The sequence below is a fragment of the Myotis myotis genome, unplaced genomic scaffold, assembly GCF_014108235.1.
Source record: "Myotis myotis isolate mMyoMyo1 unplaced genomic scaffold, mMyoMyo1.p scaffold_m19_p_15, whole genome shotgun sequence".
Taxonomy (NCBI): Eukaryota; Metazoa; Chordata; class Mammalia; order Chiroptera; family Vespertilionidae; genus Myotis; species Myotis myotis.
In genome coordinates this window covers 8,026,332-8,042,741 of record NW_023416319.1, presented here as the reverse complement: position 1 = coordinate 8,042,741, position 16,410 = coordinate 8,026,332, and the positions used below count along the sequence as shown (strand labels likewise).

The 16,410-nt window shown below is 39.1% G+C and overlaps 1 protein-coding gene across 6 annotated transcripts in view; it reads left to right on the top strand.

Annotated features, from left to right (window-relative positions):
* The window catches only part of FAM160B1 (family with sequence similarity 160 member B1), a 29,959-nt gene that overhangs the window by 9,771 nt on the left and 3,778 nt on the right, over positions 1–16,410 (top strand). For 2 of the 6 annotated variants that reach the window (XR_004972110.1, XR_004972108.1), the window contains exons 3-17: positions 676–845; positions 2,465–2,569; positions 3,057–3,179; positions 4,498–4,791; positions 4,975–5,171; positions 8,046–8,160; positions 8,648–8,724; positions 8,806–8,998; positions 9,506–9,675; positions 10,059–10,202; positions 11,302–11,392; positions 11,929–12,072; positions 12,353–12,493; positions 12,848–12,951; positions 13,053–13,590. Coding sequence is in view for 3 of the 6 variants with exons in the window: in XM_036335877.1 (XP_036191770.1) it covers positions 676–845; positions 2,465–2,569; positions 3,057–3,179; positions 4,498–4,791; positions 4,975–5,171; positions 8,046–8,160; positions 8,648–8,724; positions 8,806–8,998; positions 9,506–9,675; positions 10,059–10,202; positions 11,302–11,392; positions 11,929–12,072; positions 12,353–12,493; positions 12,848–12,951; positions 13,053–13,158 (2,174 nt within the window). In the remaining 3 variants the exon portion in view is untranslated. Of the gene's footprint in view, positions 1–675; positions 846–2,464; positions 2,570–3,056; positions 3,180–4,497; positions 4,792–4,974; positions 5,172–8,045; positions 8,161–8,647; positions 8,725–8,805; positions 8,999–9,505; positions 9,676–10,058; positions 10,203–11,301; positions 11,393–11,928; positions 12,073–12,352; positions 12,494–12,847; positions 12,952–13,052; positions 15,165–16,214; positions 16,401–16,410 lie in introns of those variants that run through there. The other 4 variants (XR_004972109.1, XM_036335877.1, XM_036335878.1 and 1 more) reach the window with 4 other exon arrangements.

The window sequence follows — 16,410 nt, the reverse complement described above, 5'->3', positions numbered from 1 at the left end:
TGATTGCCACTGAGTTACTTCTTAGCACTGGGAAGTCATCTCCATTATGAAAACACGAGGAGACCAAAGAAGCCCTTTTAACAATTTCTGACATTCTTCTTATTAACAGATAGCTATTCCCAAAGTCAAAGAGATAGAAACATCAGTGACGAGAAAGAATCATCGATAGGCTGCCTCCTGCTTATCCCCAACTGGGGATGGAGCCCGTAACCCGGGCATGTGCCCTGACCAGGTTTATGAGTCAACGCTCAACCATTGAGCCACATTGGCCAGGCTGATTCAGTTTTCTAATAAGAGGGCAAAAGCGCCCAGCCTGTGTGGCTTAGTTGGTTCTAGTGTTATCTCGTACATCAACAGGTTGTGGGTTTGATTCCCAGTCAGGGCATGTGCCCAGAATTTGGTTCCATCCTCAGCATGGAGGAGGCAAACCGATCGATGTTTCTCTTCACATCAATGTTTCTCTCTCTCTTTCTAAAAATCAATTTTAAAAAAATGGTTAAAGCATCATCTAAATTCTGGCAAAGATACTTATACTATGAGTATAAACCTCATTTAAGTGTATAGTTCAGATTTTTCTAGTTTAAAATATGCAGTTTAATATTCAATAAAGTATTTAGTTTAAATACGCAGTTTAAAAATGTTGGGTTGTTTGACAAACGTTTTTTTATCATTTAGATGACAAAGCCCCAGTGACAGATACAAATATTCCATCTCATCTGGAACAGATGTTAGATATATTGGTACAAGAAGAAAAGGAACGGGAATCTGGAGAGACGGGGCCATGTATGGAATACTTGCTTCATCACAAGATCCTGGAAACATTATATACCTTAGGGAAAGCTGATGTAAGTTTCTAATCCACATCATGTCCTTAGGCACGTAATACATGTAGTCACGTCTTAGAGATAAAGAAGCTGCCAAGTACTACATTTAATTGTAGAGGGATGTATTAAGCATGGCAGGACTTAAGTCAGTGTTGTACAAAAAATGAAAATTGTGCATCCTATAAGAACATGACTTTCCATAGAGATAGAAAAACTCCCAAATGCTCTAGACAATAACTGGTACCTGGGCAGCCTAGTATCCCAGTGTAAACATTTATGAAAATAAACTCAAGTACATGTGCTCAGAATCAAAGGAAGTGAGAGGGAACCCAGTGAAAGTTGGGTTACAAAAATTAGGAATTATACAAAAACAGAAATAGGAATTCTGTTTCATAATCCTGAAAGAGAATGTCACTGATTCTTCTGACATTAACTCTCCTAGTAAGTGGAGACCATTCAAGGTTTTAGGCCTAATGAGTCTTGGGAAATCTTTGTGAAGCTGGTATTCTATAAATAATATTCTGTGCTTCAAAAGTTTCAAATTACTCATAAAGGTAGTGAGGGTAGGGGAAGAACTTGGGGTTCAGGTTAGGAGGCCTGGCTTTGTCACTAATATACTGCAACCTTCAGCAAGTCTTGCTGGTTAATCTTCCTCTTCTTTCAAAACAAGGAAGTGATATCAAGCAGTATTAACTCTAAAAATCTGTGATTCTGTTCAGTGAATGTCTTAAGTTGAATAAATATTAATTGATTTTTCAGTACATTTTAGTGGTTGTACTACTAATAATATTTTGATATAGGTAATTGTAACTACTAGTGGTTTATCTGAATAATGCAAGGTATTGCTATCTTAAAAATATTGTGCTTAACATAATTTATACTGTTTCTGGATAGCATGTCTGTGATCATGCTTTAGAAATGCTACACATTTTGTGACTGTATTTTAGTTCTGAGGCAGTATAAGCAGGTTAATTATAGACCATATAACATCAATTCATACTCTCTTAATTCACAATGTGAATAATCATGTTTACCTACTTTTAAGAAAATATTTAAAACAACTGTCATGTTATAAAAACTTCTTTTTTAAATATTAATTGCCTACAATAATAATTTAAATAACTTTGCAACTAACTTAAAATAGTGTTGTTGGCCTAGATCACAGAAGTGTATACCATAGGAGTCCTTTTATTTACATACATGTGTTAGGCTTTATTCACTCCTGCATTTATATGATAGACAGTTACTGATTACCTGCCATTAGTTTAAGTAACAACAGTCTGACTTTACTTTGCCAAGGAGGTAAGTATAATTGTTTCATGTTATCTTAGCACTTAGAGTAAAAACAGGCTGACGTCACCCGAACCACGCTCGGATCTCAACAGCGTATTGCCACCATGCGGTCTATAATTACATCAGCCCCTGGCCCCATTTGCTGTATTCTAGTCCCAGATGTCATTCTATTTCCAGGATACCAGGCATTAATAATTGATTGAGAATTTTATCCTGGCTAATTGCACTGGCTGGTGAGGGTGGAATACGTTTGAATTCATTGTCTCTCCTATCTTGTAAGCATTTGAGTAAGCATGTTTGTATTGTCTGTTCTTTTCTTATTTACTTTCCTTTCCTCTTTTACTCAGTGTCCTCCAGGAATGAAGCAGCAGGTGCTGGGATTCTACACCAAACTCCTGGGCAGAATCAAGCAGCCGCTACTTCCGCACATCAACGTGCACAGGCCCGTGCAGGTACGTGTTCCCCACACACAAAGTTATTTGGTTTGATTGCTTTGGGTATAGATATAATTGTATATAATTTTTCTAAGAGTACAAATAATACAGGAAGTTATTCTAAAAATTACATGCAAATTAGCAAGTACTTGAGCTTTATGTATGACATGGTATTAAATGTATTTCATGTCTTTATTATATTTTTCTTTTAAAATTTTATACATTGATTTTTCCTTTAACTCATCTCCATGACATCTCAAGGAGTTTTATATACCTCATTCATTTTGCGGGGGTGAGGGGGTGGGGGGGGTGGGCGGTAATGCATTTGAAAAATTTACTACTAGTAAACTTATTTTGATGTCGGTGATTGTAAATAGTGTCCTTTCTGAATAATGCAAGCTGTTTGCATTATTTGAAAACTTTATCCCTAAGGTATATGGATGGCTATATACATACTTGTGAAAAATAAGCTAACTTTAAACATTTTTGAAAAAATTGTTGACAGAAATTAATTCGACTCTGTGGTGAAGTCCTTGCAACACCAACGGAAAATGAAGAAATTCAGTTTCTCTGTATTGTGTGTGCAAAACTGAAAGAAGATCCCTATTTGGTTAATTTTTTTCTGGAGGTACAGTATCCTCATCACTCTTCAGAGCATGCCTGTGTTCGCGTTTTTCTATGCATTTTACTTTCTCCTGCTGGTCCGTCAGCTCCTTGAGGACCAGGGCTCTGTTCTGTTCATCTTTGGGTCCCCCAGCTTCTCTGTCTAGTACCTGGCACAATGCATAAGGACTGTTTAATTAACACGGTTGAATGAAGGCATCTTTAGAGAAACACAACTTTATTACCTGTAAGTATAGACAGTCACAAAAGTACTTTGCAGTTCTTAAGCACGTCCCCCTGAAATCTAACCTATATTCAATTTATACCATCTAACATACGCATTTACTGTGGGTTAAATCCTATGGTAAATGAGCTAAAACTGTCTTTGCCCTAAAAGAGTTTATAGGCTGGTGATGAAGGTAAGACGAATATTCAGATACAGTAGCAGTCAAATAGGCATCACTAACACTGTTCACTGCTTATGGTCAGTGAAACATTTTGTAGAGCAAGCATGTCAAACTCGTGGCCCTCAGGCTGCATGTGGCCCACGATGAATATTTTTGCGGCCCAGCCAATATAACGGTATGTAAGAAACGTTTTAATAAAAATTTCGTAACTTGATTTTTACAATATCCTGTTATACATAATTATTAATTACAAACTACAACGTTCGCTAATGACTGATTACTATAATCGTGTTGCATTCATTTCCTTTACGTGCCTAACGCGCAGGTGCACCATTTCTCTCCACTAATACCAGCAGCGAATATTTTAGCAGCCGATTGCCACGTCATTAGTCTTGTACTGACTTGTTTGGTGTGCGCAACAGGAAATATTTCACTTTCAGAGAACAAGAAAAATAGGTTTATTTAAGTTACGCTTATTAATTTGTGCAGTTATTCAGTGTCTGGTAAGTTAATGTTCAAGAAAAGATTAATTTTTATTAAAATATTCTGTTATTTTATGTTAACGATGACTCATTTATTTCAGCCCTTTGTATTCAGCATGACTCTATCGAAATAAACCTACGTTTCTATGAAAATTGAAGCTTTTGTTTTTTTTGCGGCCCACAAAAACTTAAACCTTGTTTATTTGGCCCGTGTAAGCCTTTGAGTTTGACATGCTTGTTGTAGAGAGTGTAAAGTGTATCCGAAATGCCTCTGCGAGGTTTAAAATACCTAGAACACATTTTGTTAAAGTCTGAGCGTGTTCATTTGTCAAAAACACTTCTGTTGCTCTGCTGGCTAGACACTGAACGTTAACGATAGGAAAATCCATTCAGGCCTGATACCTGTTTGAGAGGCTTTTGATGTGACGCTTACAACACCTGTACTCCTTTTCAGAATAAGTTGAAATCGTTGGCTTCCAAAGGAGCAGCCAGTGTCACTGCAGAAGACACGTTAAAAGGTGCAGAGTCCTTGTCCACAGACACGGGACAGCCCTGTCGGCCCGAGGAGCTGCCTGGTGCCTCCGGGACGGAGCAGACAGAGTTAGACGATGAGCCTCCTCCTCAGACAGACGACCTGTCCACGGGCCTGGAGAACCTGAGTGTCGCGTCACTGCCGGAGGCCACGGTCGTCCGCCCAAACCAGGATTACAACCTCGTGAATTCCTTGTTAAATCTCACCAGAAGCCCTGTGAGTCGTCGTCTCTATAACTTTCCCTCCTAATGTGATCACAGTTATATGCACTTAAAATAGAAAAAAAAAATCTTTTCTTATTTGAGAGTAAAGCATTAAATCCTTTGAAGTTAAATTTTTTTCCAACTACTCGTCGGATATCTAATTTGGGAATTGAAAGGGGTGTGTGTTCCCCCGCAGGACGGCCGGATAGCTGTGAAGGCCTGCGAGGGCCTCATGTTGTTAGCGAGTTTGCCAGAGCCCAAGGCTGCCAAGTGCCTCACGCAGAGCACGTGCCTGTGCGAACTCCTGACCGACAGACTCGCCGCCCTGTACAAGGCCCTCCCTCCGTCGGTGGACCCCTTAGATATTGAAACTGTGGAGGCCATAAACTGGGGGTAAGAACACCACTTGTGTGTTTCCATGAAAGTGACTTCCCATCCTGTACTTTCACATCCATTTCCACTGAGCTATTACAGGAATCTTTCGTTTTGAAAAAGGTGACATAGCTAGTGAGCATTAAATGGGATTGTTCTGTGAGGCTTGTTTTGAATTGGTTATTAATTAGTGGAAATAAATGGGTATGGGAATAGTCCAGCTGTTATAAGGAAGCTACTTTGCCTCTGTCCATTACAGTGATCAATCAAGACCTTCATTACATTAAGATCAATAACTTTATCTATTTGTTTGTTTATTTATTTATTTTTTTCACTGTAAGTGTAGATCACACTCCAGATTTCAAGTACTTGAAAAAAAAGAATGTAAAATACCTTATTAATAATTTTTATATCGAATGTCGGTTGAAATACTATTTTGGATATATTGGGTTCAATTAGCTATGTTATTAAACTTAGTTTCACCTGCCTTAATTTGCTTATTTGAATGTGGCTACTAAAAATTTTTAAATTACACACGTGGTTAGCATTACACTTCCACTGGGGAGTTGTGTAGTAAATTTTGAGAATTGTTGCTGTAGAGCAGTGATTTTCAACCTTTTTCATCTCATGGCACACATAAGCTAATTACGAAAATTCTGCAGAACACCAAAACATATTTTTTGCTGGTCTGACAAAAAAAAAAAAAAAAGGTATAATTTTGATTCATTCACCCTGGACAGCTATGGTCGTGTTGGCTACTGTCATTTTTTTATTTGACAAGCTAAGGGAGAAGAGGTCAGTGCCCCTGACTGTGCAGGCAGGTGTTGCATGTTTCAAACATTCTGGCTGCTCACTGGCTGCAGCCGCTGCTGGAGAGCAATAGTTCCCACTGGGACAATTGTGTTCCCCCAGGGACATTTGCCAGCATCTGAGACTGTCACCAATGGGGGCAGGGGTTCTATGGGCATCTGTTAGATAACGGTTGGGGATGTGGCTAAATGGCCTGTAATGCACAGGACAGTCCCCGACAACTAAGAATTACCTGGTTCAAAATATCTTTCTTAAAAATCCTAAGTAATCTTTTTTATGAATAAGTTCCACGGGCCCTGGGGCAGTCTTGTGTGGTTCCTGGCCTCCCTATGTAGGACTGCTCCTCCTACCTCATTCTCTAACCCCTTTACCCATCTTTCAGGGCTGCCCCTTGATTCTCGTAGGAAACTATGATTATTGTAGAACATTTATAAGTTATTAAAAAGTATAAAGCAGCCCTAACCGGTTTGGCTCAGTGGATAGAGCATCATCAGCCTGCGGACTGAAGGGTCCCAGGTTTGATTCCAGTCAAGGGTATGTACCTTGGTTGCGGGTACATCCCCAGTTAGGGAGTGTGCAGGAAGCAGCTGATCGATGTTTCTCTCTCATCGATGTTTCTAACTCTATCCCTCTCCCTTCCTCTCTGTAAAAAATCAATAAAATATATTTTTTTTAAAAAAGTATAAAGCAGCGTAAATAAAATCACCCATAATCCCACCATCTATAAGCAGGATCATATTTTTTTTAAAATATACTTTTATTGACTTCAGAGAGGAAGGGAGAGGGAGAGAAAAGATAGAAACATCAATGATGAGAGAGAATCATCAGTTGGCTGCCTCCTGCACGCCCCACACTGGAGATCCAGCCAGCAACCCGGGCATGCGCCCCGACCAGGAATCGAACTGATGACCTCCTGGTTCATAGGTCAGTGCTCAACCACTGAGCCACGCTGGCTGGGCAAGCAGGATAATATCTATAATAATAAAAGCTTAATATGCAAATCGACCGAATAACCAAACAGCAGAATGACTGTCCAGACAACCTTCTATGACAACCACTGGCACCAGGCCACCCAAGGCAGGTGCAATTCGATTGCTCGGGCCTGGCCATCACCCCATGATCGCCTTGCAAAGGGAGGCCCAGGCCACTGGCCAGCGGGCTGCGGCGGGTGGGCAGGGCCTCCCTCTGTGGGGGCGATTCATCATGGAGCCCCAGCTGGGTGGGCAGGGCCTCCCTCTGTGGGGCGATTGATGGCAGAGCCCCGTGAGCGATCGCCCCAAAGAGGGAGACCCAGGCTACCTGGCGGCAGTGCTGTGGCGGGTGGGCAGGGCCTCCCTCTGTGGGGGCAATCCTTCGCGGAGCCCCAGCCGGGCGGGCAAGGCCTACCTCTTTGGGGCAATCCTTCGCGGAGCCCCAGCCGGGTGTGTGGGGCCTACCTCTTTGGGGTGATCAATCATTGGGCTCCCGGACTGTGAGAGAGCACAGGCTGGACTAAGGGATACCCCCCCCCCCCCGGAAGTGCACGAATTTCGTGCACTGGACCTCTAGTTATGACATAATAACCTGTTACTGGTTTTCTATTTATCTTTGACCCTTCTTGGTTTTTACTTGTTTTTCTCCACCCTGTATTCTGCCGACATCTGTCGGTCAGACCCACTTGTTAATTCCACTGTCGTACATGTTAAGGCAGGAAGAGAAGCAGGCCAGTCATTTCCTTGTGCAGATCCTCCGTCACCTTCCTTTTCCTTCCTCCCAGCACCGAGATTCTCCCACTCTTCATTCCTGTTACTTGGTCAAGTTCATGGCAGAAGTATGAGGAGCTGATAATGGTTTTTCTCCTGCAGCTCCGTTCTGCTTTAGTCCCTCTCTTCCCACATAATGAGTGAAGATTACTTAGAACTTTTATTTCAGAGTTTTTCTCTAATCTTTAGCTTTCTTTTATAAAGCCCTCATCCGGTAGTCATGCTGTATTGCCTGTGTAAATACATCATCCTGTGTAAGTTCATTCACGTGCCTTCCTGTTCCATATGCCCTGAGCTGCATTCATGCTTTTGGATGACTTAGCGTTTCTTCTGTGCCCCACAGTTTGGACTCATATAGTCATAAAGAAGATGCATCGGCATTTCCAGGAAAACGAGCCTTAATTTCATTTCTTTCCTGGTTTGATTATTGTGATCAACTCATAAAGGAAGCACAAAAGGTTGGGATGTTTTTGTTGTTTACTGATCCTTTAAAAATGTAACTGTCTATTAAGTGAAATTTGAATTCTCAGTTAATATCCCCAAATATATCTTAATTGTCCTAGGATAGCACAGTTAGTAAAATAAATAAAACCAAATGAACAAGAGAAATGCATATGTATAGAGTGTATGTGTTACAACTGTAGAATAAATTACAATTCCAGTTCTGCCTTTATATTTCTTTAAGTATTATAGTACAGCCTTCATAAGATAGCATTGGCCTCCCTCCCTTTCTCCTCTATGGGAAGATGTTACTACCATGAGGTGATTAAGATAATATTTTTATCCTGCTTGTCGGAAATTTAGATACAATGTAAAGCACTTAATAACTAGCATCTAATCTAGGCAAGTCTGTTTTCCACATTAATGCAGACAGAGGGTGGAGACTGATTTATTGATGTTATAAATTAATCTCTCTCTGATATCTATGCTTGTACTATATTCTAGACCACTGCTGTTGCTCTTGCCAAAGCCATCCATGAAAGATTTTTTATTGGTGTTATGGAACCTCAGTTAATGCAAACGTGAGTGGTTTCTTTACTTAAAAAGTAAAACCGCTGTGTTCATGTTACTTTTGCCCGCTAATTCCCTGTTTCTTATGCCAGTTCCGAGATGGGTATCCTGACGTCGACTGCTTTGCTTCATCGCATTGTTCGGCAAGTCACCTCCAATGTTTTGCTTCAAGAAATGGTGTTTTTTATCCTTGGGGAACAGAGGGAGCCAGAAACTCTGGCAGATATGAACAGACACCCTTTAAGACACAGGTTAATTGAACATTGTGATCACATATCTGATGAGGTGAGCTGTGCAAGGGTTTAGAATTTGACTTAGAGCAGCGGTTCTCAACCTGTGGGTTGCGACCCCTTTGGGGGTCGAACGACCCTTTCACAGGGGTCGCCTAAGACCATCGGAAAACACATATATAATTACATATTGTTTTTGTGGTTAATCACTATGCTTTAATTATGTTCAATTTGTAACAATGAAAATACATCCTGCATATCAGATATTTACATTACGATTCATAACAGTAGCAAAATTACAGTTATGAAGTAGCAACGAAAATAATTTTATGGTTGGGGGTCACCACAACATGAGGAACTGTATTAAAGGGTCGTGGCATTAGGAAGGTTGAGAACCACTGACTTAGAGTCTTTGAAATACTGACTTTAATATACTTGTGACGTGTTGAATACAGCCTCTTTTTTTAATGTGGCTTTAAAAATTGACACTATGACTTATAGGATGGCAAGAAGACTTTATTGAAAGACATTTTTCAGTTAGCCTTATCGTTTTTGGTTTCAGATAAGCATAATGACACTAAGGATGTTTGAACATCTTTTACAAAAACCCAATGAGCACATTCTTTACAACTTGGTCCTAAGAAATCTTGAAGAAAGAAATTATACGGAATATAAACCCTTGTGTCCAGAAGATAAAGATGTGGTAGAGAACGGACAGATAGCAGGAGCAGTGTAAGTTTCTAGCCAGCTCTGTGACTTTAGCATTTCACGTAGAATCATAATTTTCTCTTTCCTCTTATTTCCCTTATTCATTAAAAAAACCTCTAACAGTTTGCAAGTTTTAAAAAAATAAATCTTAGATATCTTAATATTACTATCCCTTTAAATTATAAGTGGCATTATCTATTCATTAGGTCTAACACAATCACTATCTTCTTGACTTTGATGTTAGTATAAAACGTTAATTCCTCTATAAAATATCAATACATTATTTCTTAATTTTTTTTAAACAAAATTATGTAAGAATAAAATTATTTCTAAGAGCATAGCAGAGAATCTTTTGGTTTAGAAAATATAATAAAATGTTTTCTTATACGTCATTAAATTAAACTTAGAGATCTGGAAGAAGATCCATTATTTACTGACATTTCACCAGATAACACTTTGTCAAACCAAGAATGGCTTAGTTCTTCGCCACCTGCTACTCCAGACCACCCCAGAAATGATGGGAAGACTGAAGTCCATAAAATTGTGAATAGGTGAGTTGCTACATACATTTAACTTGCACCTCTCTTTTTTTTTTTTTTCTAAATATATTCTTATTGATTTAAGAGGGGAAGGGAGAGGAAGAGAGAGAGATAGATACATCAATAATAAGAGAGAATCATTGTTTGGCTGCCTCCTGCATACCCCTACTGGGGATGTAGTCTGAAACTCAGGCTTGTGGCCTGACCAGGAATCAAACCATAACCTCCTTTTTCATAGGTCGATGCTCAACCACTGACCTACACACGGCAGAGCGACTGGTGTTTCTTTTACTTGTTTTTATAACAAATAATAGCTCTGCCCTTGGATTGTTACAGAGATATCGTATGAACTCAGTCTTCCCTTGTTTAATCTAAAGATTATGTGAGCCTTTTGTCACAGTTAGGTAGCCAGTGAGAGCCTCAGGGCAACGTCGGTAGCAAAAGAGAAAGGCTCTGCTTAAGACAGAACTAAACACACGTGACCTTAGTGAAACTGACCTTCTAAGTACCCTTCCTTCTGTATGTAAATAATTTTAAATTCCCAAGTGCAGTAACATTGAAAATCTCCAATTTGACAAACTGTGCTTATTAGATATTTACTCCTAAGCCTAAGGTCATTTTTTTTGTTAGTCTGTGGTTTTACTTTTTTTTTTTTTTTTTTAAGTGCCCTTTCTATGGCAATTTCCTTCTTTTTCTTCCTTTGCAGTGCTCTTACTGATACACCTGGTTCTTTCAGATGACTGGAGAAAATTGCATGTCGCTCAAGATATAAAGTCAGGACGCATGCAATCTTAAGTTCACTTACTTGAAGGCCAGTTTCCCGAGATTAACAAACAGCATGGCAGTCTGTCCATGTGCTGTAATGTAAACAAACAAACAAAAAAGTCATTTTAGGCTTACTTCTCCTTTAAGAGGAATGAGTAATTTTTGAATCAACGCTTTAATGACAGTGTATTTAATCAGTAAGGCTGATTAAGAAAATACAATTTTATTTTTCAAGTCTCCGCTTGCATTAATACTTGTTTAAACTGAAGATATCGCTAGGTATTTTAATACATATAAAGATATCGTGAGAGTATTATGTTACTGATTTTAACTTTTTTCGTTGAAGTTTTCTCTGTCTGGTACCGGATGAAGCGAAATCCTCCTACCACGTTGAGGGCACAGGATATGACACCTACCTCCGAGATGCTCACAGGCAGGTGAGTCTAATACCCACATTTTTGAAATGAAATCGAATGAGAATGCACTCACACACCTGTCACATCCCCCACAGTCATTTCTCCAACGTTTCCCTTTCTCCGCAAGGCCTGGCCTCTGCTCTCACTACTAGAGCTTCCTGCAAGTGACCTCACCTTGCATTTCACTGTCTCTGTCTCAAGATTTCTCTTTCCCTCTCTCCCCCGCCCCTCTCCCTTTTTTCTCTTCGTTCCTTTCTTCCCTTTCCGACATTATATCTTCCCCCAAATCCTTTCCCCGCTAATCCAAAGGTGACCTTTAAATGATTCTCCGCCGCCCTTACTTCCATTCCACAGGCTTATTCTCCTTTTTTCCTCTCTACCACTGTCCTCCACGCACAGTGGTCTCTAGCGCTGTCCCTCTGTCACACCCTTACCCAGGCCTCTGCCCTCTGCCCTCTGCGTTCTCATATGGATTTTGATATTCCTGTTGGAGGAAATCGTTTCTATTTCACCTCAATTTGTTTTGGGTTAATTTGATCTAAATGCTTTCTCCCTAGTTCCGGGACTACTGTGCTATCTGCCTAAGATGGGAGTGGCCTGGGTCTCCAAAAGCCTTGGAAAAGTGCAACTTAGAAGCCACTTTCTTTGAAGGTCATTTTTTGAAAGTTTTATTTGACAGAATGGGAAGAATTCTTGATCAGGTAATAAAACCACCTGGGTAACACAGAGACATTCTTACATGTTGTGTTTGTTTTTTCTGTATATTACATGCATAAACGTTTAGGGCTGAGTTATATGCACTGTGACTAAGTGGTGAGAACTAGTTTAGTTACAGGTGTTGCCATTGTAGAAGAGCAGGTGGAGGAGGGAGGAGTAAATGGTCAGTTTTCCTCTCTTGAAAGACAAAATGGTAGAGTAAGTGCTCCGGGATGGACATGATGAATAACATCAAATGTGTTTTTGTTCCTCACCTCTCCCCAGCCATATGACGTAAATTTACAAGTGACCTCGGTGTTGTCCAGACTGTCTCTCTTCCCTCATCCACACGTACACGAATACCTTTTGGATCCCTATGTGAACCTTGCTTCTGGCTGTCGGTCTCTCTTCTCTGTCATTGTCAGGGTGAGTGATCGGTTTTGTTATATTTTCTTTAGGCTTAATAAACCTGTCCAATTAACAACTTAATATCATTGCATGTAATCAGTGTCACATAGAGGAAAATATGTCTACTGTTTAGAAGTAATTATTTCACTATAAAATATGAAGAAAAAAAGGAAAATTCATTTTTTAAAATTATATATATATATAATGTCTCTATTTAAGGAGTAGATATGAGTCCTCTGTCAAAGATGGTTATGCAAATAGTGAAAGGCGGCATTCTTCATTTAGTGAAAGGAAACGGGGTATGTTTTTTATCCTGAAAATCCCTATGCAGCTGGTTTTAGGAACCGAGTTCCTTTTGTGTCTGTGATGTAGGTCGTCGGAGACCTTATGGTTAGAATCCAGCGTATTCAAGACTTTACTCCCAAGCTTCTACTAGTCAGAAAGCGATTACTTGGTTTAGAACCGGAAGGCCCTATGTAAGTCAGTGTTTCACTTTTTTTTTTTCCACTATAAAAATTCCACCCAAACTGACGGCCTGCTGCTCTCTTGATTGACGTGTTGCCTCTTGTCCGCCCAGGGTGGACCACATCACCTTGCTGGAGGGCGTGATCGTGCTGGAAGAGTTCTGCAAGGAGCTGGCGGCCATCGCGTTTGTGAAGTACCACGCTTCCTCCACGCCGTAGATACCCCTCCCAGGTAACCAAGCGAACTGAACTGCTGTGCACATTTCACCTCATGAAGAGAGGACGATAAAAGGCCCTTTTCAATGAAGCATTGCTGCAAACTGGACCGAAGCATTTCGAACCCATCGAGTGGGCAACTTCAGTACAATGTTGTATAATAGTGTTTCCATTGCTTTTTCATTAAGGCGCCATACATAGATGTGCACGTCCTTGAATCCAGGACACAATCAAAGGAACTTCCGGAAATAAGCATTTCTAATGCCTGTGTGAAAGCCGCGGAATTTCTGATGTCATGCCTTTGATGTTTCTGTTATTTTAATATCCTTTTTGGTAGCAAGGCATTTTGGCATTCTCTGGGACTCAGATGCTTATATTCTTTTGGATTAATCTGAAGCAAAAAACAACAACAATGAATTTTTATAACTTTTTAAGGTAAGAATTCTTATCAAACAAAATATGAAAAACTGTAAATGAGAAAAAAATACAATTCAGGGACCATCAAATGAGTTGAGTTAATAATAGGAGATAAAAATGTGTAGAGAACCATTAACTTCCTTCAGCTTTTCTAAGAATAACAATTTAATATGATAATAAAATTCTTGATTAATATAATATATATATTTTTAAAGAAATGTTCTTTTACTCGTGTGCACATTGCCATGTAGGTGATTAATGTTCATGTATGGGTCCCAGTTTATTTAAACCGTGTCATTTTGGCAACAATACCGAGTTTGTGCTCACCAGTGGTAGTGCTTGCTAAAATAGTATTTTTTAAAGCTAATTTACACGTGTTAGGTTGAGAACCTTTTTTTTGTTCTATCTCTCTTTGAAAATTGTTTCATGAAATCACTTTATAATTTGATTTTCTTACTGAAATGCATGGTCGTGTCTCGGTGGGGAACTCACTGATAACTCTTAGAATCAAAATTCCAATGGCCTCCCTAATGTTTACATTTATGTTTTCATTTTGTTCAGTCTTTTGTTTTAAATTATTTGAGAGAGAGAGTTAAAAACCAAACAGACAGACCAGTCTGTCCTGTTTACATGGGAAAGAATGTGGGTGCAGTGGGTATGTATGTGAGTGGGTATGTATGTAGGAACCGTGGGTAGCTTGGCAGAGCTGTGTGGGCACCACGTGCTGGGAGTTAATAGACAGAATGTTGTTTGCTGATCCACTCTCTATTCCTCCTGTAAGTGACGCTTACTCCTCAGATATATTGCTTCTAAGCTTTCTTCTTTAGTTGAAGTGTTAAGCAGCAGCACTTTCTTGTCTTTCCGTTTACTGATATTTAGGGAGCAGATGATCAGATTTCTGGCTTCCGAGGCACTCTTGCTGCTGCCCCTCCTGGGAAGTTGTTTTCTGTGGCGTGTGTGCAGTTTCACAGTGTGTGGCGTATGCACAGAAGCATGTTTTACGCCACCCCTAATTTTGTCGCATTCGTTTTTCTGATTTATTTTATAGTTCGTTTTTGCTATTTATTGTGAAGAAAATATCAAAAGATGATGAATATTCTTGGCTCTAGAATGCTTACCACCAGTAAAACAACAACAAAGAGACTGAATTTCTAATTCAATGTGCATCTTCGTTAGCTCCTTCTAAGGCATTTATTCAGCAAAACAGCAGAAAAACAAAAGTGGGAGGTAGTTACTTTGTGTGTGCTTTTCTTTAAATGATTTTTCATGAGGGGAAAACATTAAGTTTGCTGTATTTACTCATTAGGCCATGCAAGGAACTCAGCAACATCTTCAGTTTTAGGTGTAGTTGTAGCCTACTTTGATGTAGGTGTATTTAAAATAAGGCAATACGAGATATTAGATGTTTCCTCATGTGTTCATAGTGTTTGATAGGTGTAATAGCAAAGACATGACCTCTCAGACCAAATGCTATTTAATCTTTGATTTCACAATGGGACCCTATAGCTAATGCATGAAACCAAGTTCTGAAAAGCTTTAACTCTTATATTTTTTATATGTATGTATGCTGCTTCTTAAAACATTTTTTCTAAGTTATTGTAATGGCTTTGATTTATAGTCAACTAAAGCTTAAAGTATATTTTGTTTCTCTTCTCAGTTTCTTTCTCTCCTTCCCACTCTCTCTCTCTCTCCCTCCATCTCCCCCTCTCTTTCTCTTTCTTTCTTTTATTCATATTTAGTAGGGACCTAGAGCCAGCACAACTTCTCACAGTGAGTTGGATCTGTTAGCGAAACATCCTACTACATTGCTGGTCTTTTTGTACTGTCATTCAGAAGCTGAATATTTCTATTACTTGGGTACTTGCAAAATAGTGACCAAAATGTACTGTGTTGGGTAGAAAATACCATCTTAACAACGGATTGCCCTAAGCAAGTTCCAAACCAAATTTTAGCCTTGCTTCACCTTGGTATAAATAGCTATGCCCATTTTTAAAAAATCTTTCTCTCTAACAGTATAGTCTTTGTGGTTATTTTTAGTAATGAGCCACATTCTTTACTTGCTAGAACTCAGACTTGTCTTTAGCCAATTATCAGTGCAGTACTCACATCATAACTATGTAATGTTCTCGTAAGATATCTGTCTGTGCAATATGGAAGCTATGAGTGGATTCATAGCTTTTTGGTTTAATTGTACATCATTGTGTGTGTACATGTGTACATATATGTATATATATATATATATAAGGACCAAAATCCTTAGCTTGCTTACACTGTTGCTAGTGTAAAGATTGTTACACTTAATTTTACAGGGCACAAATTATGGGGATTACCTTTATAGTCCATGGTAATATCCTTCTATAAATTATTGCATTAATATACAATTACCAATTTAATTATGAAGTTCATAGGTATTGACAGAAGTTACAGTGAAGTGCTCAAACCACAAATTATGTAGTAATTATATTTTGGGTTGTTTAATTAATCAAAATATGCATGTCATTGTGACACATGATGTGTTAAAACATGATAATCATATTTCTGGGCCCTGTAAAATAGTGTCACTGTAATACTCTGTTTGCCTCCTGCCTTGTTTACATTAAACAAAGGACATTTGGTAAATTTTCCTATTGAACATTGTGTAGGTTACTGACAGTGTTACCACGGCCTGAAATTCTTGGGCCATCTGTGAAGAAACTTCAGATGGTGATTGTGTACCTACTATCTCTTTAAAGGAAGTTGTGGTCAAGTCCAACTTTTTGTGCTAACAATGCATGCAGGACTAAGAGGGATGATCTAAAAATAAATCATGCAATTTAAACAAAATGTCTTGTATTCTTA